General features: G+C 40.6%; 3 protein-coding genes across 13 annotated transcripts in view; 1 reads left to right on the plus strand and 2 right to left on the minus strand.

Annotated features, from left to right (window-relative positions):
* The window catches only part of LOC143023111 (uncharacterized), a 29,448-nt gene extending 26,402 nt beyond the window's left edge, over positions 1 to 3,046 (minus strand). For 2 of the 11 annotated variants that reach the window (XM_076181610.1, XM_076181606.1), the window contains exon 1: positions 2,385 to 2,514. The gene's annotated coding sequence lies outside the window, so the exon portion shown is untranslated. The other 9 variants (XR_012966159.1, XR_012966161.1, XR_012966158.1 and 6 more) reach the window with 9 other exon arrangements.
* Positions 1 to 22,516, plus strand: part of LOC143023140 (uncharacterized) — a 168,420-nt gene that overhangs the window by 83,304 nt on the left and 62,600 nt on the right. The gene's annotated exons all lie outside the window — the stretch shown is intronic.
* LOC143023114 (uncharacterized) lies at positions 16,703 to 21,352 on the minus strand. The gene is made up of 2 exons (XM_076181615.1): positions 21,245 to 21,352; positions 16,703 to 18,834 (listed from the first exon to the last, which is right to left on the minus strand). Exon 2 carries the CDS (start codon positions 18,748 to 18,750, stop codon positions 18,307 to 18,309), a length of 444 nt encoding a protein of 147 aa, XP_076037730.1. The 5' UTR covers positions 18,751 to 18,834; positions 21,245 to 21,352; the 3' UTR covers positions 16,703 to 18,306.

The raw sequence follows: 22,516 nt of genomic DNA on the forward strand, positions 1-22,516 counted from the left end.
GTTGATACAGATGTAGAAAAATGCAGTATATTATTAATGGTACTACTCCGTTACAGTACTCACTCATACTGTTTTGTTACAGTTTAACATTATTTTGTTGTTCCTTTGCCTAATGCAATGTTCCTTTTGGATGGTGCTCAAATATTTGGACTCAATGTTCCTATGTGTACAAACATTTCAGTAATATTAGCAAAACTATAACAATGTTTATGTGTCATATGTGTACTGACTGGTATTACTCATGAGTGTCTCTGGTCCCCTCAACCCCCTATGTATGTTTGTCCGTGTGACTTAATGTAGAAAAATTACCTGATGAGGACCACAATGGAAATAAGCGTTCATGCTTTTTGTGTTATCCTCGGCAATTTACATTTATTATTTCGAACTATGTGTTCTTGTCATTATTTGCACTTCATGTACATTGATTTATTGCCAAATAAAGTCTATCTATCTATCTATCTATCAATTTGGAACATCAACATTTTAACGTCATCACCTTAATTTATTTTAATTTTATATGTACAGTTTTCTATTTCTGTATTAGGAAATAAAATAGAAGTGCAAAATATGCAATTGTGTTTTTATACAGGGATTACCTTTGTCTTGTGGCATTTTGTACATAATACCTGACTTAAGAAAATATCACCTTACTGGTTTACAAGAGCTTCACATAATGAACTTGAGGTAAATTAGGTGAAAAAATAATGTATTACATTATCCAAAGTCACACTACACTTAAGGATGTAAATCCCAATACCCACAAAACACCCAACAGGCTATTAGATTTGATTTTTTTTTTACAACAGTTTTCCTGTTGACTTCATTAAATTGGGTCTTTTGTTCCAATCAGAAAACACCTGTTTGTACCAACCCCAACCCCCATACCAGTCATGTCTGGGGACTGCATTGGGAAATAAGTATTTAGAATTAAAGAGGAGTGCAAAGACAGTGATTAATGAGAGAAACAAGGACAACATTGTTCAAATAAACAATAAGACAAGCAGTTTTCTCCAATTCTGACCATACCTAAGATTAGAGAACACAATCACAGTAGGGTTCACTATTCTTTAAAAGATTATTGGGTTCGTTACTCTTTACATTACTATAATCAGGTTTGCTGTTTTTGATATAGATATGTTGGGTTCGCTAATCTTGACATTATCTGAATTAGGGAATACTGTGGGTTGGGTTATGTTATGTTGGGATAGCCATTCTTTAGATGAGGATCATTGGTGTCACTGTTCTTGACATGATCCATATATTTTTTTCCCAACAGTTTTCCTGTTGATTTGACCAAATTGGGTGTTCCATTTCAATTGGAAATCACTTGTTTGTACGAAACCCCCACCCCCATCTGGGGACTGCATTGGGAAATAAGTATTGCAATTTAGAGGAGCATGCAAAGCCAGTGATTAATGAAAGAAATGACAACACTGTTCAAATAAACGATAAATCAAGCACAGTATTCTCCTACTCTGACCATATATAACCTACCCAGTCCCTCTCTCCCTCATGGCAAATAGATTTTTCAATTATATTTGTTCATTTTGTTTCTTGTATTCAATACGAGATAAGTTAATACAAGATCATTTTCATTCTCTTCCATACATATATATCTTTTACAATAATGTAGTTATGATTCTACATAATTTTAGGTATTCACAAATATGTTTGCCAGTCTGCAACCCTTCCCTATATCATCTGCTAGCCCATGTTTAAATACAATAAATTCATAGTAACGTCAGCAACGATTTTCAAAACACTAAGACGAGCATCTTTACAGTTACCAACAATTAGGTAAGGTTACATTATGTTAAATCTCAAGTCTGCAATTCTTACCTGTATCACAATTAGCTTTATCATTCTCAGTATTTTCAACCCCAGATATGAATAGTACCACAAATCAACAGTAACATCAGCGGTGATTAGAAAAGACTAGCATGCATCTTAACATATACCTAATTCTACACCTAAGTCAAAATTCTTATTCAGTACTTGGAATTGTTGTAAAACATCAGCATATACCGTTAACTACTTCCTAGTTCTTAAGGGGCTATTGTTATTTGACAGCCCCCTCTACAATTTTTGAAACGCTGGCTTTCTTTCAACAGAACAAGACCTAATTTGATCTCATTACTAACCTACAGCATTCTAAAGTACCCAACACCTAGACAGCTACAGCCATAATGGACTGCAACTTCCAGGCATCAATCTAATCATGTAGGCACTGTCTGGCAAACGCCTACAATAATCTTTTCCTTACCTGTGTGGTTTCCTTCTTTGCTTACAACTTTCGTGACGCAAATGTCTAAACTATTTCAATTTTTTTTCAAATGTACAAAGGCACTTTTAGAAATGCTTTGACATGGTTTACCCCTACTTACCGAAAATATTTGTTCTGAAGAGTTTATCCAATAAATTAGTACACACACACGCACAACATCAAAGTCCCAGTCGAGTGAGAGTGAATGTGAAGTGCGTGCCTCATATAAGCGAAACCCCGCAAATCCAATTTCGTAAACAAACCCAAGCGATCAAGCGTCGAACGCACAAAGCTTCATGGCCGCTGCCTCCGCCCAATCACATACAGATATTTGCGCTTCGTGTGGCGCGGACGGAGACATTGATCACACCACAGGCTGCAATGGATGCCCTAATTGGATCCACTATCTTTGCAAGGGGCTTCCCCTATATCAAATCATGTCTTCATAAAAACAAACAGAAAATGCACGTGTAAAATGTGTTTTGATAAGATATACGGGGACGACGACGTAGCGATGAACGAAACAAAGGAGGCGGAAGACGCTTTAATTTGGCAGGAAAAAAAAAAAAAATCCCAAAAACGATCAAACTGACAAGAGATATCAGTGCCTCCCTGAACGCATCAAACCCACTTTCACCAACACATACAAGCGACACACCAAAACAAATAACTCAAACAAAGGAGAATATTAGTGAAGGCCCAAGTAGTACAAGTACACACAGCATACTGGACAACAGTACAATACCAAACAAAGAATCTCAATCAGAGGGAAAGATGAACGAAATTCTAGGCAGTACGCCTACATCTAACCAGGAATCTCAAACAAAGGAGAATGTAAAGGATAATCTAGGTAGTACACCAGAAAACCTGAATTCCAGCCAGACTGATATAGTTAAGTTAACCCCAACACCAATAAGGGATGGATGCCCCTAAACCGCCCACGGCTAACCCCAACCCGAAGGAGAAGAGGGACACACCTGGTACCTCGATTGCATCTGTCCAGTACTCTGCACCGTCTAACACAGGGCCAGTGAATCCCCAAACAAAGATGAAGCCAAAAGCATGCAGATACTACTTAAGGAATGAATGTAAATATGGTGTAGTGGGTAATGGATGCAAAGAGTCACATCCAAAAATCTGCCAAAAGTTTATGAGGCATGGGCTAGACAAGAGGTCCAGATGCACTTTGGGATGGAAATGTGTTAACTTCCACCCCTTTGTATGCAGACGCTCTCTCCACAAGGGAACATGCCACCAGAGGAACTGCAGATTCCCTCACGTAAAGGAAACCCAGACCCAGAGACCACAAGGAATGGATAATGACCAAAAGGTACAACCTATAACCCATTCCCGACGACAAGCAGCTCCAGGTCCACACAAACCTACCACATCACAACCACCAACTGGCCCAAATATACCTAGCACTGGTGCCGACAAAAGCTGGCAAATAAACCAGGTCCAGGATTCAGTAATAGAACGCTAGACCAATATCACCCTAGCCCCAGCAACATGCACAGCAGACCAGAGTGCTTTTTTAGAGCGTCTCATGGAACGAATGCTAGCACTAGAAAAACAGTCACAAATAATAATGACGAGGCTACTAGTCCAAGCGGACGACCACAAACGGAAGCTGATGGGGAGGTGGAGCTGCCACTAAACTGTTTCTTTGTGGATAACATCAGAGGGCTTTACCCACAAAGCAACCAGTGTAAAGTACCAGTGCTCGAAGAGTTGGCAGCAGAAGAGAGGACTACCTTTATTACCCTCACAGAAACTCACCTTAACGAAGCTATCCTAGATGCAGAAATTAATATTCAGAATTTCACCCTATTCAGAGCTGATAGGGTGGATAGAAGTCATGGAGGGGTAGCATCATACTTATGGGAGGATTTAGCAGCAAACACCGAAGTTCTTACTGCCTTCTCAAATAAACAACAGAGTTGCCAGCTGTACATGTAAAGAAGCTCGACCTAATCATTGCAACCTTGTATCGACCATCAAACACCACAGAGGAAATGTTCAAAGAAGTTTAAGAAAAATTACAACCACTCCTTCATCACCTGCCATCCCCCTACACTGAAGTCATACTTGCAGGCGATTTTAACTTACCAATAATAACCTGGCCCTCTAGGAATATACGAGGAGGAACGACAAATGAACAGAGGCAAGCAATGGAAATGATCAGCCTAGCCGATATAGCCTATCTCAAGCAATTCATTGAAGTTCCAACAAGAGGCAACAACATACTTGATCTACTATTCAGTAACAACTATGATCTAGTACATGCATATCAAGTTACCAAGACAACAATGTCTGACCACGGTCTTATCAAAGTTATGACAACGCATTTTACTAAACAACAAATAGCTCAACAAAAGGCACACTTCCCTTGTTCCTCTCTCCAAGACCTGAATTTCTTCAGCAAAGATATAGATTGGGACGAGATTAGAAAAGAACTAGGCCGGACCGACTGGGTAACTCTTTTCCAAGACAAAGACGCTGATGGAGCCCTGGACATCCTACAGAGAAGATGCCTCCTAAACCAACAAATACTAAAAAACGAAGAAAAATTATTCCAAGAGACAGGACAAAACTTGATGAAGAAGAGAACAAGGCTAAAAGTCAAACTCCAAAAGACCACCCACCTACCAACCACTACTAATATTCAAAGAGAACTCGAGGAAATCGAGGGAAAACACATTCAGTCCTACAAAGACCAGAGGGCTCAAGGGGAACTACGAGCAATCTCTAATATTCAAATGAATAGCAAAGTCTTTTACTCATATGCTAACAAGAAACTAGAGAGTACACCAACCATAGGACCACATATAAATCCAGCTGGGGAAATCGAGAGCGACCCATTCAAAATAGCAGAGTTGCTCAAACAGCAATACAAGAGTGTGTTTAGCCAACCGAAAGGTAATCGATCCACACACCTTCTTCAGCGAACCCCAGGAGACGCCACACCAATTATCTTCAGTAGAGATCTCTATACAAGAAATAATAGCGGCCATCAACAAGATCGCATCAAATGCAGCAGCAGAACGAGATGGCTTTCATGCCCAATTGCTAAAGAAATGTAAACTTCAGCTAGCTCTACCCCTGAAACTGCTATGGACTATGTCTCTACAAGCAGGGCATGTGCCACAAGCCCTCAAATATGGCACAATCACCCTAATACACAAAGGGGGTAGCAAGGGCATTACCAGAAACTACAGACCAGTGGTACTAACATCCCATTTGATAAAAACAATGGAAAGGGTAGTGCGGAAAGCAATCGTTAACTACCTGGAAACCATAGAAGCATTTAACAATGGCCAGCATGGATTCAGACAAGGACGCTCATGCCTCTCGCAACTACCCGCTCACTATGACAGAATACTGGACGACACCAAAGATGGGGACAACGTCGATGTCATATACCTCGACTTTGCAAAAGCGTTCCATAAGGTGGATCATGGGATTCTCTTACACAAAATACGAGCGCTTGGAATATGTGGAGTCCTAGGTAAATGGCTGCACAGCTTCTTATCTGATAGGAAACAGCGAGTCAACGTCCAAGGAAATCCTTCACAGGCAAGCAGTGTTATTAGCGGTGTCCACCAAGGTATTGTACTGGGTCCCTTACTGTTCCTCATCATGATAGGGGACATAGACAGAGACCTTCAACGCTCTACAGCTACATCCTTCGCCGATGACACGCGAATGGAAATGAAGATCCGCACACACAACAAGATGCCGATGACCTACAGCAAGACCTTAATGAAATCCTGAGGTGGACAGAGGAGAACAACATGGCACTGAACGGAGACAAGTTTGAGCTTTTACGCTATGGCCACCATCTAGATCTCAAGAACTCGACAAAGTATTAGTGTGACCAACAAGAAATCATTGCTAAGGACATAGTGAAAGATCTGGGAGAGAGTATGGACAGTGATGCCTCCTTCTACCATCACATCAATCAAGCAACATTAAAAGCAAGGCATCTATCAGGGTGGATCCTACGTACCTTCCAGACAAGAAGTCCAAGGTGTATGCTAACCCTGTGGGAATCATTAGTTCTACCACAACTAGAATACTGCTGCCAACTTTGGTGTCCCTAGAAAATATCAGAAATTATTGAGATTGAAGGGCCCCAAAGGACTTTCACTAGCAAAATACATGGGCTCCAGGAACTGAATTACTGGGAGAGGCTGAAGGAGATGCAGCTGTTTTATCTCCAACGGCGCAGGGAACGCTATATTATCATCTACATCTGGAAGGTGCTAGAAAAGAGGGTGCCCAACACTTGTATTCGAGAAACAGTCCACCAAAGAAGAGGGAGGTTGTGCTATGTGAGGACTGCTCCTGGATCAACACTGAGCATCAAGTCCAGAATACACAACAGCTTCTCGTTCAGTGGGCCAAGATTGTTCAACTGCATCCCGCCGCAACTGAGAAACATAACAGGGGTGTCTCCAGACACCTTCAAAAAACATCTGGATATATGGTTGGCCAAAATACCAGACAGAGCAGCCGCCAACACCAGGATACACCAGCCCCAACGCCAACCGACTGATCGATTGGACCATTGATGTGAGGGAGTTGCCTGGTCACAGTGGGACCCCAGTCTAGCTGCGTCGATCACCGACAGAAGTCATCTAAGTGTAAGTGTATCATAAGCTCTATCAAGGGGTAACTAATCTGTTTTGGTTTCATAATCCAGAAATCCACTCCTTACGATCTGACCGTTCACAAGTCCTGTTCTATGTAGGAAGTAGTGGTGAGTGATAGCAGTATTGGTGTTTTTTTTTTTCATCCAGGATTGGACATGTGTGAAATAGAAGTCTTGCTCACAGGCATACTAAAGCTGTTTAAGAACATCGGTTATGATGTAAAGACATGTGGGGTTTGATTGCTAATGTAGGATTTGTTGGATATTGTTCCTAGCCTATATCAATATACTTAACACTGCTGATTGAAGAACTGGATAACAATCTATTACGTAGAGATGTGTATGCACCTTAACTTGCACTGGAAAAACGAAGAGGGCGACGTGATCTAATATATATTCAAACGGGCCAAGGTTATCGTTTAGACAGCAGGGCAGTACTCATAGTAATGGCCTCTTGCAGTCTCCTCCGGTCTTCGTGGGCCGCGTCGTCGATTGGTTTTCCTCCTCTCAGGGCGATAGTGTTGTTGCACTCTGACCGAGGTAGTGAAGGAGGAGTTGGTCATACCGCAGTACTCGCAGTCTCTTTCCTGCCGTCCGTCCTACTACTTCCCCACAGCACTTGTACCCAAACCCGAGGGAACGGGGACTGACCGCTCTACCATGTGATTTACAAAGTTCTATCTTAGTTACAACAGTGAAGCCAATAAAGGCTTTTGTCTAACTCGACTATTCTTCGTGGGTGGGGTCGGGAGCTGCGTGAAAAGATATGGCAGTCGCCCTCACTACTGAGTAACTGTTATCAAACTGCAACCCCTTTTTGTATATAATTATAAATCACCGAAATAATTATACTTTTATATATTGATATAGGACTCCATAATAATGGGCATTTCAATTTCATTAATATTCTTATTTTCATATATTGATTTCTGATTTTGAATTGTGATATCCATAAGTCACATTATCCTTGGCGCACATTAATAATGATCATGAAATTAACAAAATGTTGGAAGCTGTCCTCTTGTATGTGATAAAGTGACAATGGCGGAAAATGTGGGAAACTGTCCCTATACCTACATGAGGATGCCGGCATCTGCGTCATGGTTATATCTATTTTGCAGTTGTGGCCGAGTGACTCCAAAATTCTGTGAATCGGCCTGCTGATCATATTTTCTGTGGTTATAACAGTCATAGTGGAAGAGAACGAGTAATGCTGCTGAATAACACGAGTATGGCGATGCATCATCGTGCATCAGGCAGCTGATGCTTCCCGCGATCATCTGACTCGTACCAAAGAGATTAATGGAAAAATACCACAACAGTTCAAAATTTTAAAATATTTTAATGACTCTTTTTATATCACACATACAACACAAGGACATAAGAATAAAGGAGACTGCAGGAGACCATAAGGCCTACATTAGGCAGCTCCGTACAAACCATCAATTTTTTTTATTACAAAGGCGGAGCATGCCGACAGGAGACCTTTTGGTCCATATCTAGGTCGGATGCGAAAAAAAATCATAAGAAACTACAATAATGTATGCAACAAACAAAATACATAAATAAATGCATAGGTATAGTTGAATAACAAACAGGTAAACAGTAAATAATAAATTGACAACTAATAAATGAAAATCAAACAGACAAATGATAACAAAACAAAAACAAATATAAAATAAATTGTAATCATTACAGCAACTTGCTTAGGTGTTTATCTAAATGAGTCTTAAAGCTTCGAACTGAACCACATTGCACTACCTGTGCAGGAAGTTTATTCCATTCATTAACTACACGGTTGGCAAAGTTGTTTCTACCTACTTCCAAATTGAATCTATTTCCGGATAGTTTGAGACCATTGTTTCTTGTCTGATTCTCATTCAATGTGAACATTTTGATGTTGTCAATTCCCTTTAGAATCTTAAAGACCTGTATCAAGTCACCTCTGAGTCTACGCTTTTTTAGGGAAAACAGATTCATATGTTTTAGTCGATTTTCGTATGATTTATTTTTGATATTTGGAGTCAGTTTTGTGGCTCGCCGTTGTACTTTTTCCAGTCTCTCAATGTCTTTAATGAGATTCGGTGACCATACAGAAACAGCATATTCCAAATGTGGACGAACGATTTATATAGCTTGTTAATGAGTGATGGACTTTTGAAATCAAAAGATCGCGCAATCAGTCCTAGAATCTTATTTGCTTTCTCAGAGGCTGAAATACACTGCTTGGATGATTTGAGGTCGTTACTGATAATTACGCAGAGATCTTTTTCACTATCCACATTTGTTAACGAATTTCCAAATAACTTGTAATCGTACTTAGTTGTTTTTACCTATGTGCATTACCTTGCATTTACTTGTGTTAAATTTCATTAGCCACTTTTCAGACCATTGCTGTAATTTATCTACTTGGTTTGAGTGATCATTTGCCACTCCGCACAGTTTTGTATCATCAGCAAATTGGAAACAGATTTTAGTCCATGGTCTATATCATTTATATATACTATGAATAGAAGTGGCCCAAGAACGGAAATCTGAGGAACTCCACTTGCAACACTTTTCCATCCAGAAGTTTTTCCATTTAAAACAACTCTGTTTTCGACCATTCAACCAATTACTAGTCCAACCTAATAGGCTACCACTTATTCCATGCAAAGCTAATTTAGTAAGTAGTCCTTCGTGTGGGACGGTATCAAAAGCTTTTGCAAAGTCTAGATATACTAAATCTATATTGTTTCTTTTGTCATAATTCAAGATAACTGTGTTGTAGAATTCGAGTAAGTCACGCAAGAACGTTTCCGTCTGAAACCATGCTGGCTATCATTTATCAAACGGTTACTTTCTAAATGATGTTCGATAGCATCTCTGATGATAGTATCCATTATTTTTCCTACGATTGAAGTCGAACTTATAGGCCTATAGTTATTTGGTTTCTTTTTGTCACCTTTTTTAAATATGAGAGTAACGTTAGCTAGCTTCCACTCTTGGGACATCTCCGGATATGATGGATTTCTTGAAAATAATTTATAATGGAACAACAATCTCATTTTTCATTTCCTTTAAGATTCTTGGATGCCAACCGTCAGGCCCTGGTGTTTTATTAACTTTGAGTTTGTCTATACACCTTTTAATTTTTTCTTGTTATATTTACCGTAGTAAGTTTACCCCAGACTTTTCACAGGTTTCAGTTTGGAATTCACCTTGAGGTGTTTCGTTTACGAATACCGAGCTAAAATAATTGTTTAAGATATTACACATTCCTTCATTTGAATATTCAAGTTGACCGTCAGCAGATAATAGTGGACCAATGTGATTCCTAACAACCTTTATCTCTAATGTAACTATAGAATTCTTTGGGATTCTCTGGATTTATCAGCGATGTTCATTTCGTATTGTAGTTTTCTTTTTCTTATTGTCTTTTTTAAATATCTCTGTATTGATACATAACTTTCAGTCATTAGATGCACCCGAGCACTTATATTTCTTATAAGCCCGTCTCATTTTACCAATACTTTTTTCAGTTTCTTTGTCGAGCCACTTTGGGCGAGCCTGATTTGGGTGACTTCTGTCCTTAAAAGGAATGTAAGTTTGAATCATCTTAGTGAGCGTATTTTGAAATATTTCCCACATCTGATCTACAGGTCTTTCGTTTAATTTTGCCTCCCAATCTGTAAGCTGAAGCTCCTGACGTAGTCCCATGAACTGAGCTTTACTGAAATCGGGTATTTTAGAAACACAAGTATCTATTCTAAAATTGTTTAGGAGTTTGAATCTAACTAGGTTGTGATCGCTATTTGCAACAGATTCACCGACTTCTACATCAGTTACCATGCTTTCGCGGCTAGTGATCAAAAGATTGAGTAAGTTTCCATATCTTGTGGGCTCTTTTACATGCTGAATTAAGTAATTGTCACCAAGAAAATCAATCAAGCGACTACCTATATGGCCATGTTCAAGGGTCATCCAATCAATGTCAGTAAAATTGAAATCACCCATTACACAGGGGAACACTTTTTCAGTAACTTTGAGTTGCATTGGATATTTTAACGGATTTTGAAAGAGTTTTAGGCGCTGATTTCAAATCTGAAATTAGTTTTTCTCTACAAGCTCTAGTTTGTATGCAATTTGAGGTTAATGAAATTGTACATATGTGAACTTGCGTAAACCATGTATAAGCATTTTAACGTCCATATATATAGATAGCTTCTAATATTTTGATCATTCTTCTTTTGTTTCAGTTCAAACATGGCTTCCAGAATGAGACATCATTGCAGAAACAAGCCTGATGCCTTCTGCTACATATGTGGATGCTACACACTCAATCGTCAGAGACGTAACATATCCTCGTTCGTCAAGCGTGCCTACAAGGCATATTTTGAAGTTCATCTTGGTGATCAAGACAAGCAATGGGCTCCTCATGTTGTGTGCCACAATTGTGAGGAAATGCTTCGAGACTGGACCAAAGGAAAACGCAAAGGTCTGCCTTTTGGAGTTCCAATGATTTGGCGCGAACCCACCAACCATGTAACTGACTGTTATTTCTGCATGGTAAACACAACGGGTGTTGGGAAGAAAAACCGACATAAGATTACGTATCCGAACATTCCCTCAGCTATTCGGCCTGTTCCGCACTCTGAAGAAGTACCTGTTCCAGTTTTCAAAGGCTTGCCTTCATTGGACGATAAAGACATTGGACATGATACAAGCCAGCAAGACAGTTGTGACAGTGAATTGTCAGAAAAGTGTTCACAATCGGAGGACTGTTCTTCAGACACTGAACCTTTCCCCGTCCCTAAGCCTCTTCCCCAGGCTGAACTGAATGATTTAGTGCGGGATTTAGGTCTTTCAAAGAAAGCAGCAGAGCTTTTGGCATCAAGATTACAAGGCAGAAATCTTGTTGATCACTCTGTTAAAGTATCATATTTCAGAAAGCGTGACCAGCTTTTTGTGACCTTCTTTTCAAAAGACAGACAGTTTGTTTACTGCCATGACATCCCAGGGCTTCTCAAAGAACTGGGTGTACCTTACTATAGTCCTGCTGAATGGAGACTCTTTTTAGACAGTTCAAAACGCAGTCTAAAGTGTGTTCTTTTACATAATGGCAATGTTTATGGAGCAGTACCTGTCGGTCACTCAGTGCATTTGCGGGAAGACTATGATGATATGAGAATGGTCATGGACTTATTAAAGTATCATGAGCACAATTGGATAATTTGTGTAGACTTAAAGATGGTCAACTTTCTTCTTGGACAACAGAAAGGTTTCACCAAGTTTCCATGTTTCCTCTGTATGTGGGACAGCCGAGCACGAGACAGACATTGGGTCCAGAAGGACTGGCCTATTCGTGACACCCTTGAAGCAGGCATGCCAAATATCATACAAGACCCAATTGTAAACAGAGATAAGATCATCTTTCCTCCTCTTCACATCAAATTAGGTTTGATGAAACAATTTGTCAAGGCACTGGAAACCGAAGGTGAATGTTTCCAACACATCATCACAGCTTTACCAGGGTTATCATTTGAGAAGATCAAAGCAGGCGTGTTTGATGGCCCACAGATTCGAACCCTAATTCGTGATGATCAGTTTGTTGCAAAGATGACCGCTTTAGAAAGGACAGCATGGTTATCCTTTGTGGCAGTCGTTCAGAACTTCCTTGGAAACAATAAGGCGGAGAACTACAGTGAACTTGTGAACAGAATGCTCCTCGCTTTTCGTGATCTCGGGTGCAACATGAGCATCAAGCTTCATTTTTTGAACAGCCACCTTGATCAGTTCCCTGACAACCTGGGGGCTGTGAGTGACGAACAAGGAGAACGATTCCACCAAGACCTAAAGATCATGGAAGAACGCTACCAAGGGCGCTGGGACAAAAGTATGATGGCTGACTACTGCTGGAGCATTAAACGAAATTGCCCAGATGAAATGTACAAACGCAAAAGTTACAAACGCAAATTCCTGCCTGAAAAAAATACACAAAGAAATTGATAAGCTTCCATCAGCTGTGGTGATGTTCTGAAGGATGCTAATCTAACTTTGGGATAGATGTTCTGTTAATGTTCTGTTTCTTTTGCCTTAATAAATGTACAGAAATGGCTTTCATACTGTTTTAAGATTCAAGTGAACAAAAGAATTGTGGCTGATATTGCAATTTCCTATAATAACGAAAATTTAAAAAATAAATAAAAATGTCAAATTGCATAAAATCTGTAGCTTGCAGACAAAACCCGACTTCAGATTTGAAATCAGCACACTCAAGTTGACTATAGAAAAGTCTTTTTTTAAATGCAACAAAATGAGTGTTCCCCAGTGTTATCAATAAATCCCGGTTGCAGAAACTAGACAGTTCTTGAAATAACAGTTTGTCGTCTGCTAATGATAATGTCTTTGGCCTATATATTACACCTATATTCATTTTTTGTCCATTTGTTTGGGTTAACTCAACCCACAAACTATCATATGCATCCTGTTTCACTATCTCTAAAACATAAGCATGAACATTGTTTTTAACGTACAATAGAACACCCCCACCTTTCTTGTGGTTTCTATCCTGGCGAGTGTTTAAATCCCGCAATATTAAATTCAGCTTCGAACTCTGTACCATTTAACCATGTCTCAGTTATTCCTATCATATCGAGATTTTCGCTTTTGACATACGCCTGTATTTCTTGAAATGTTTCTAATACTACGAGCATTAAAGTACATGTTTTTAAGAAACTCGTGATTATTTCTTTTTGACACATTTTGAATTTCAATATGTCTTACATTATCATTTTGTTTTTCATTTATACCTTGCTCTATATTATTATTTGGTCCTTCATTGACGTTCAATGCCTCATTAACATTTCTCCCATCAAAATTAACATTTCCCCCATCACGGACATCTGGTCGATCACGGTCATCCGATCTCTTTTGTACATTTTGTCCCCCTTCATCACCGTGATTCACGCCGGCCTCCCGTCGTTCAGTGACATTATGTCCGGCATCCCTTTCTAAAATTATATTTTGTCCTCCAGTGACATATCCTACCGTGATATTTTTTCCTCCACTATAATTACATCCCATCGTGATATTTTGTCTTCCACTGTCATTACATCCTATCATGATATTTTGGCCTTCATTGACATTCTGTCCGGTATCCCTTCCTAAAATTATATCTTGTCCTTCACTGACATTATATGATGATAATGATGATAATGATAATAATGATAATTATAATGGTGATAATGATAATGATGATGATAATAATAGCGATGATGATAATGATGGTGATAGTGATAATTATAATGATGGTGATAATGATAATGACGGTGTTAATGATAATGGTTATAATGATAGTGATAATGATGGTGATAATGATGATGATAACGATAATGATGGTGATAATGATAATAATAATGATGATAATGATAATACATACATATACCAAGGCTTTTTCCCCCTTACAAGGGAGGTAGCCAAAAAGGAAAAGGCATAACATCATTCCCACCCATTCCATCCCTGAATACACTCCACACACCCCACCCTCCCTCTCATCTTAGCACCTCCTGGATGACGGGTCATTCCTGCACCTTGTCCACTGCCCTGGGTCAGAAGCAGTGTCGCAAGTCACAGCACATCCACAGCAAGGCCGCTTCATTAAATCGGCGACCCCCAATTGCATAAAAGGAGACGGGGAGAAATCCCTTCGGGCTGCGTCAAATTTTGCTCACACATACTACCTCACCCCCCACCCATTTCACCTCATGCATCACATCATCATCCATATACAACCATTCTCCATTCACCCGTCTTCTGTCCTCTCCCGTCCTTCCTCAACAGACATTCCCCTCTTCCCCAAAGCCCCCTTCATCCCATCCATCCACCTCATCCTAGGACGTCCCCTCATGTTCACTCCCTCCACATCTGCCTTCCATACCTCTTTTACTAGTCTTTCTTCACTCATTCTTTCCATGTGTCCAAACCATCTTAATACTTTCAACTCTATCAAATTACAGCACTGCAAAAATACCTTGTAATCCATTATACTTCATTGTTGTTGTACTGTATCTACATGTGCGACATATTAGTCATAGGAAAAAAAAATTACTGATTCGGATCAACGGTCGCAAATTCCCCCATATCAGGAGGTTAGGATGATGCCCCTTACAGAGGTCATTGTAGCATGTCATTTAATCAACCATGCACTTGGTCCAACTCACTGATGGGAGGGTTCAAACTGCCATCACAACAATCAACCAACCTCTGCCACAAGTAGTGGTGCCTAATACACTTGGCCAGCATGCATCTTGCAAGAAATACTTTTGGATATACTGAACTTTCAGATACAAAGGCGAATCATCCCTATCGTCAAGTGGTTTGAAATATCATGGGCTTGCCATACATACAATGAGCAGGATGCTGCCTGGCTGGCTGGCTGAGCAGGTTCATTAGGGTCTTGCTACACGAGGCACCGATCGCCGGGACGGGACGGGACGGTGCTTCGAGCCCTGCCACCAGCGAGTAGGACAAAGTACATACATACATACATATACCAAGGGCTTTTTCCCCCTTACATGGGAGGTAGCCAAAAAGAAAAAGGCATAGAAACCACTCCCACCCATTCCATCTCCTACACACTCCACTCCCCTCCTCCCTCCCTCACATCTTGGCACCTCCTGGATGACGGGTCATCCCTGCATCCTGTCCTCTGCCCTGGGTCAGAAACAGTGTCGCAAGACACAGCAAGGCCGCTTCATTAATTCGGCGACCCCCCCCCCTCTCTCTCTCTGTCCCCTCATGCAGAAAAGGAGAAGACGGGGAGAAATCCCTTCGGGCTGTGTCAATTTATTTCTCATACATATTCCCTCACCCCCTCATGCATCCCGGCACACCGAGTACATGGTCCATTAAATTCTACACTACCAAGCCCTAGCCTCCTGATACAAGGGTTTTGTGACGATGTTAAACCAAATCAAAATCAAATCAACAATGAGCAAACTTGTGACCCGTGCTGGAATTAATGCACTACATTTTATACAATTACCATGAAAACACGATGAGCTAAAGTCCTGAGCACGATCAGTACCAAGACAGACACAGTATGAAGTTGCTTGAATGATTTACTTTCGGCGGACCAGCACCTATGTATGCTGTGCATCGTAAGTCGTAACCAAAACTAGCTGTCTGCGTAACAAGCACACCACCTTGTGCCTTTTCAACGGGAAAATGGCTCGAATTCACGAGTGCTGCCGTTAGTCGTCAATCTAGTTTTCTAACAATCTAGTTTTCAGACAAGAAACAATGGTCTCAAACTGTCCGGAAATAGATTCAATTTGGAAGTAGGTAGAAACAACTTTGCCAACCGTGTAGTTAATGAATGGAATAAACTTCCTGCACAGGTAGTGCAATGTAGTTCAGTTCGAAGCTTTAAGAATCATTTAGATAAATACCTAAGATGCTGTAGTGATTATAATTTATCTTATATTATTTGTTTTTGTTTTGTTATCATTTGTCTGTCTGATTTTCATTTATTATTAGTTATGGTGCTCAGATGAGAGGGAGGGTGGGAGGGGTGTGAAGTGTATTTAGGGATGAAATGGGTGGGAGTGTTTTTATGCCTTTCCCTTTTTGGCTACCTCCCTTGGAAGGGGGAAAAAGCCTTGGTATATGTATGTATGTATTAGTTATATGTCAATTTATTATTATTTACTATTTACCTGTTTGTTTATTATTTTAACTATACCTATGCATTTATTTATGTATTTTATTTGTTATTTACATTATTATAGTTTTTATTATTTTATTATTAATGTTTTTTTTGCATCCGACCTAGATATGGATCAAAAGGTCTCCTGTCGGCATGCTCCGCCTTTGTAATGATGTGCTCCACAACAAGTAGCACTGCGAGACCACATTACGTTTAAACCCTTCGCTAACGTATTTTACACAGAATTTATGACGTCAAGGTTCAGAGGTGGTTCAAAGCTGGCTGGCCCACGACGACCCGTCAAAACCCTTTTCATGCCTGCCGAAGGCCAACCTTAAAGAAGAAAGAGACGAAGAAAGAAGAATCTGGAGAAAAATCTGGAACAAATATCTTCTAAATACTGTATGGCAAGACAGGGGTATATTATTTCAACATGGCTTCCCCACACTGATAACAAAACAAGTGGTTTCCACTTTATTTGGTTAAGTGGATTCAGCTGCCTTATCTTATTGTCGAGGAGCATGTTTTCGGCAAACTGTGCAAGGACCTGCAAGGTACTTGGGAGCATACGAGGCACGATTGCTCAACATAGACATGCTGTATGTAATCTGCCACAAGTCTAGTAAAAACTGCAGGAACAAAAATGAAAGTGATCCTTGTCTGTTGTTGTCCGCTTGAATTTAATCACCTGTGGCGGCATCCTTTTTCGTATGTGTGCCGACTCGCTTCACTTGCGTGGTTCGGCTTCTTTGAGTCATTTTTTTTTTTTTTTTTTTATAAATTCATATTCTAAATCGTCCTCTTGTTAGGAGAGGATGAGTTGGATGTCGGACGGATCCTCATCTGGGCGAGTGGGTTACACCGTCACTACTCCCAGCAGAGGTCGAAATGACGGAGGTTTGAACCCTGTCGCCACTGGCGAGTTGGACCAAGGGTCTGGTTCATTATATTTCATTGTCGTCTGACTCATCCTCTCGTTACTTGTTGGTCTATGTCCTACTCTTGTCTGCTTTGCATTTACTGGGAAGACATCAAATCCTCACGACACATTAGCTATGCCTAAAGCAAAATAGCACTATCTCTCACGCATTCTCATGCAATTCCTGAACATTACCCTTACCTGTTGCACTGGATAATCAACTTATCCAACTTCCTGATCGTATATGTACACACACACATACATGGTGCCAATATATACATAAACTCTTGTAATATACAGTCAGACATTTGTGACCGTAACTCAATTTACGAGGGTATAAATTTGTGTCATACACACTGATCCAAACACGAATTTACCAAGCAATCCAACGTTCAGTTGAAAGTTCCAAGAGTAAGGAATGCACATGTTGTTAGCATATGCTGAGAGATGGATGTCACAAGATTATTGTGCTGACGACTCTACAGTCACGACAGCAATCTAACGCTGCTGCTGCTCCTGGGCTTACTTTGGTTCACGTGCAGATGTTGGTTGCGCAAACCTCGGGAGTGACTGCGGTTGCCGCAGAAGGGGAGGAGGAGGAGGAGGATACGGTGCTGGGCGAACGACACTGAAGCCAGCCTGCTTTCAGGTTCTGAAGCTTCTCTTTGGTTGACCTGCCAGGGCCCCTTCTCTCTTGCAAGAAGACACTGCGACGGCAGTTCCAGTTCCCGGTGACACGTCCGGGGGCGTGACAACACTCGTGGGAGAACTTGCGTCTGGAGTCATGTTTGTATCTGTGCAGGATGGATGTGGTCGTCTCTGGTGACACAGCTGCGGCCGATACCACAGATACGAGAGTCGGTGTTGCTGCTGCTGCTGCTGCAGGGGGTGGGGACGGGGTAGCGGGAAGCGGACTTGCGGTGGTACCCGATGTAGGGTGGTCTGTCACTGTGATGGGCAATGAGAGGAAGTGTGCCTGTGGTGGATGGTGCGTCTGTGCTGGACATGATGGTCAACTTCTCGGTAAGTGTAGACGTGGTCGTCGTAGGCGATGCTGATGTGACTGTGGTGGTTGGCGTGGGTAGCGTGGCGGGGGTGGTCGGGAGGTGCGTGATGACTGTGGCACAAGGAGGAGCGGGAGCAGGAGCTGAGGCGGCGGCTTTGGCAGCACGGTTGTGGTGAATGAGATGACTCTTGACGAGGTGCCCTGCCGCCAGCGCTGCCATCAGAGACAGTTCTCCGGCCAAAAGTGTAGCAGCAACTATCTTGGCAAATTGTACAGCATTTTCTCCAGGACTCCTGATTTGCACCTGAAATAAAAAAAAGAGGATCATTTTGGAGTATCAAAGAGAATAAATCTGCTTTTGTCAAAGGGAAGTTATGCGATTATATACAAATAACAAAAGTCCTTTATCCATTATAAAGAAGTAGCTGAGTCAAGACTAAAATCCATTAATATAATTACATCAAAACCCATTTAATGCCCTGCCCCTCCCATCTCAGCACCTTATCCTTGTTCCTTGCCATGCTGCAGGGGAGGGAGGGCAAACTATGGCCTGTGGGTCCCATGCATGCATGCATGCCTGCGTGCCAAAGGTTCTTATGCGGCCCATCAAGAAATTTTTGCCCCCCCCCCTTTTTTTTGTAATTGCATTACTTTGCTTTTCCAAGTATTAAGGAAGAGAGGCTGGAGGGGGTGGATAGCTTTAGACACTTGGGGGGGGGATATGGTAGGAAAGGGAGGAGTGGAGGTGGAGAGTAGATTAAGGGAAGCAAGGAAATGCTTTGGGGGATTAAAAAGTGTAACAAGAAATAGACATCTGGCAATGGATGCCAAGAGGAGATTGTAGTGTGAAAAAGTGATTGTGCCGACAGTACTGTAAGGGGCAGAAAGATGGAACATAAGAGAGGACTTTAAATGTGTTTGAGATGAAATGCCTGAGGAGTATGGTAGGGGTTACTAGGCTGGATAGAGTGAGAAACAAGGAGGTGAGGAGGAGAGCAAGGTGGAGAAGGAGTTGGGAGATGAAAGGGTTGAGGAAAGAGTATCATCGAGATGGTTTGGACACAAGGAAAGAACGAGTGAAGAAAGATTAGTAAAAGAAGTGTGGAAGGTAGAGGTGGATGGAGTGAACATAAGGGGGCGACCTAGGATGAGATGGATGGATGGGGTGAAAGGGGCTTTGGGGAAGAGGGGAATGTCTGTTGAGGAAGGAAGGAAGGGAGAAGACAGAAGATAGGGGTGAGTGGAGAATGGTTGTGTATGGATGATGCTGTGATGAATGAAAGGGAGTGGGTGGGGGATTGGGAGTACGTACGTGTGAATGACATTTTGATGCAGCCCGAAGGGATTTCTCCATGTCTTCTCTTTTTCTGCATGACGGGATGGAGAGGGAGGGAGGGAGGGTCAACAAATAAATGAAGTGGCTTTGTTGTGGATGTGCTGTGTCTTGCTGCACTGCTTCCGACCTAGGGTAGTGGGCGAGATGCAGGGATGACCCATCATCCAGGAGGAGCCAAGAAAAGAGAGAGGGAGGGAGGAGGGGTGGTGATTGGAAGTGGAGATGGATGTGGGGATGAAATGGGCGGGAGTGGATTTATGACTTTGACTTTGGATACATCCCTCATAAGGGGGAAATAGCCCTTGGTATTATACATGTGTATGTTGTTTTTCAAATAAATGTGTTTCACATCAAGTTTCTATTGTAAAGTATTAATTGGGGATGCAGCAAGAAGCTGGGCTTCCACAGCAGCAGCAGCAGGGCCCAACAGCCAGAGGTGACTTACTTGGAGTGCAGCATAATTACGTCACGACCCTTTCCATTCCTCATAAACTTGCTTTCAGTTATGCTGTTATGATTTTTAACGTTTACCAAGCCTTGCTCTGGATGTGTTGTGTCTTGCGACACTGCTTCTGACCCAGGGAGGGCAGTGGACAACTCGTCATCCAGGAGGTGCCAAGATAAGAGGGGGAGAGGAGGGTGGAGGGGAGTGGAATATATAGGGGATGGAATGGGTGGGAGTGGTTTTTATGCCTTTTTCTTTTTGGCTACCCCCCGTGTAAGGGGGAGAAAGCCTTTGGTATATGTATGTATGTATATTTTTCCTGTTAATTACAATCACTTACCATGAAATATACAAAAACATGAATATCAAATGAATATGTTGAATGCAGGATTGAAAGTTTGGATCAGACCTGCAAAGTCTACATTTCCCAAAGCCCAAACTGTTCTCGATATTTCGAGAAAACATTACTCGTTGGCATCAAATTGTTTTCCCAATTTTCCTTTTTAAAGTTGCAATTCACAATGTATTTTATCTGTGGGAAATGTACTAAGTTTAAATCAAAGGATATTGATAGAGAATCTTTGACTTTGTAGACACGACTTTAAACGAACGTTTTCAAACGACAATTCAACGACAGTAATACTATTTACACAATATCTCTTATTCTCTTGAAATATGTATTTTACGTGGTGAAGAACTAAATTTAATTTTATTTAATCAAGATCACTCGATGATTAAAGATTTGAAAAATTAACTTCATATCCATACGACAAATCCTAACCTTAGGCAGATTCCAGAAAAAATCAGTCAAATGCCATTCTGTCAATTTTTGAGAAAACAAAATAGTTTACCAAAGCTATTTTACTGTAGAAAAAGTTCTAGATGTTGGAGGAAAACCTTTCAAGTAATAGTGTTATTGTTTTCTATACTTACCTAATATATACTTTGAGCCGATTCTGAGAAGGGTACGGAATTGATGGTAACTGCAGAGTAGAGCTCCGCAACGGACTACTGTCATAAGGACGACGTCGACCTCTTGATATTCCTGTGATAAAGAAATACATTTTGATGCAATGCTACTCCATGTGATTTAGGTTATAAAGACAAATCCCATGGCAATTATAATTTATCTTATTTATTTTTGTCAGTGGTTACGCGTTAACTTGAGATTCAAATGGGCTGTAAAATTTTTTTTTTATGAAAGTCCATTTCTTAGTTGTCGATATTTTGTCAATATCCCGTGCATGCAGTTCCCAAATAATAACAATAATAATAAATAATAATAATAATGAATCAACGTAAATCATTTCGGCAAACAAATAAAATATAAGAATGATGCATGTTCTTGTGATCTCATTTCCGGTTCCAAGTGCCTACCACTCGACAATAATTATTGCCGTTGACATGATGCAAACCAATGAGTAAGGCTTATATAAAAAAAATAATAATAATAAAAATAAAAAAAAACTGATTTAGTGTTGCACAGAAAATAAACAAATGAAATGTTGTACAATTTAGTTATTTGTTACTGGGCACAACATCGACGACACAACTGGTAAGTCAGGACAGCATGCTAAAGCATACCTACATGATTGACTCAATATAATATATCGACATGGTTTTATTGTGCTAATATTTGTCTACCCCTTCATGGTTCCATATTATTGCACAATGTCGTCAGTTGAGCGAAGTGTTTCAGATATCATCACTCGGTCACCCTTCTTGCGAGACATTTTGACAAGATATTGCGAAATGTTACGTTCACACTACTCATTGTCGTCGTATTGTGCAATAAAATATCAAACTCCTTTTGAGGTCTTTAATATACTGTGTTATTCTTCAATACAATCCCTACATCGTCAATGAAAGAAATAATTAAAGAAAACATTAAAGTATTTAGAAAGTATTGATGAAAATCTTTGAAAAGGAAAACAATAATCAATAATGAAAGTCATGGCGAGATCGCATTTGCATCAGATTTTGGCGGAATTTTTATTTACCTAATACTTGTTTCTGTCTCTATTATGTCATGTTTATGAATTCTGTAAAGAATGGAGGCGAGAGTTATGGACTGCAGAAACTTCCTGCCTTCTCCTTCAGAGGTTATCACACCGGGCTATTTCTCCTGCGACATCCGGGATGATTCTACCTCCATTTGAGTAACTAGAACAAGACTTCGCTAATTACAGAAATCATTTCATCAAC

Source organism: Oratosquilla oratoria, unplaced genomic scaffold (assembly GCF_046742065.1).
Source record: "Oratosquilla oratoria isolate Oo_2021 unplaced genomic scaffold, ASM4674206v1 SCAFFOLD45, whole genome shotgun sequence".
Classification (NCBI taxonomy): domain Eukaryota; kingdom Metazoa; phylum Arthropoda; class Malacostraca; order Stomatopoda; family Squillidae; genus Oratosquilla; species Oratosquilla oratoria.

Coding starts and splice junctions, on each gene's coding strand:
- LOC143023114 (XM_076181615.1), bottom strand. CDS start 18,750: ATGGCAGCGCTGGCGGCAGGGCACCTCGTCAAGAGTCATCTCATTCAC.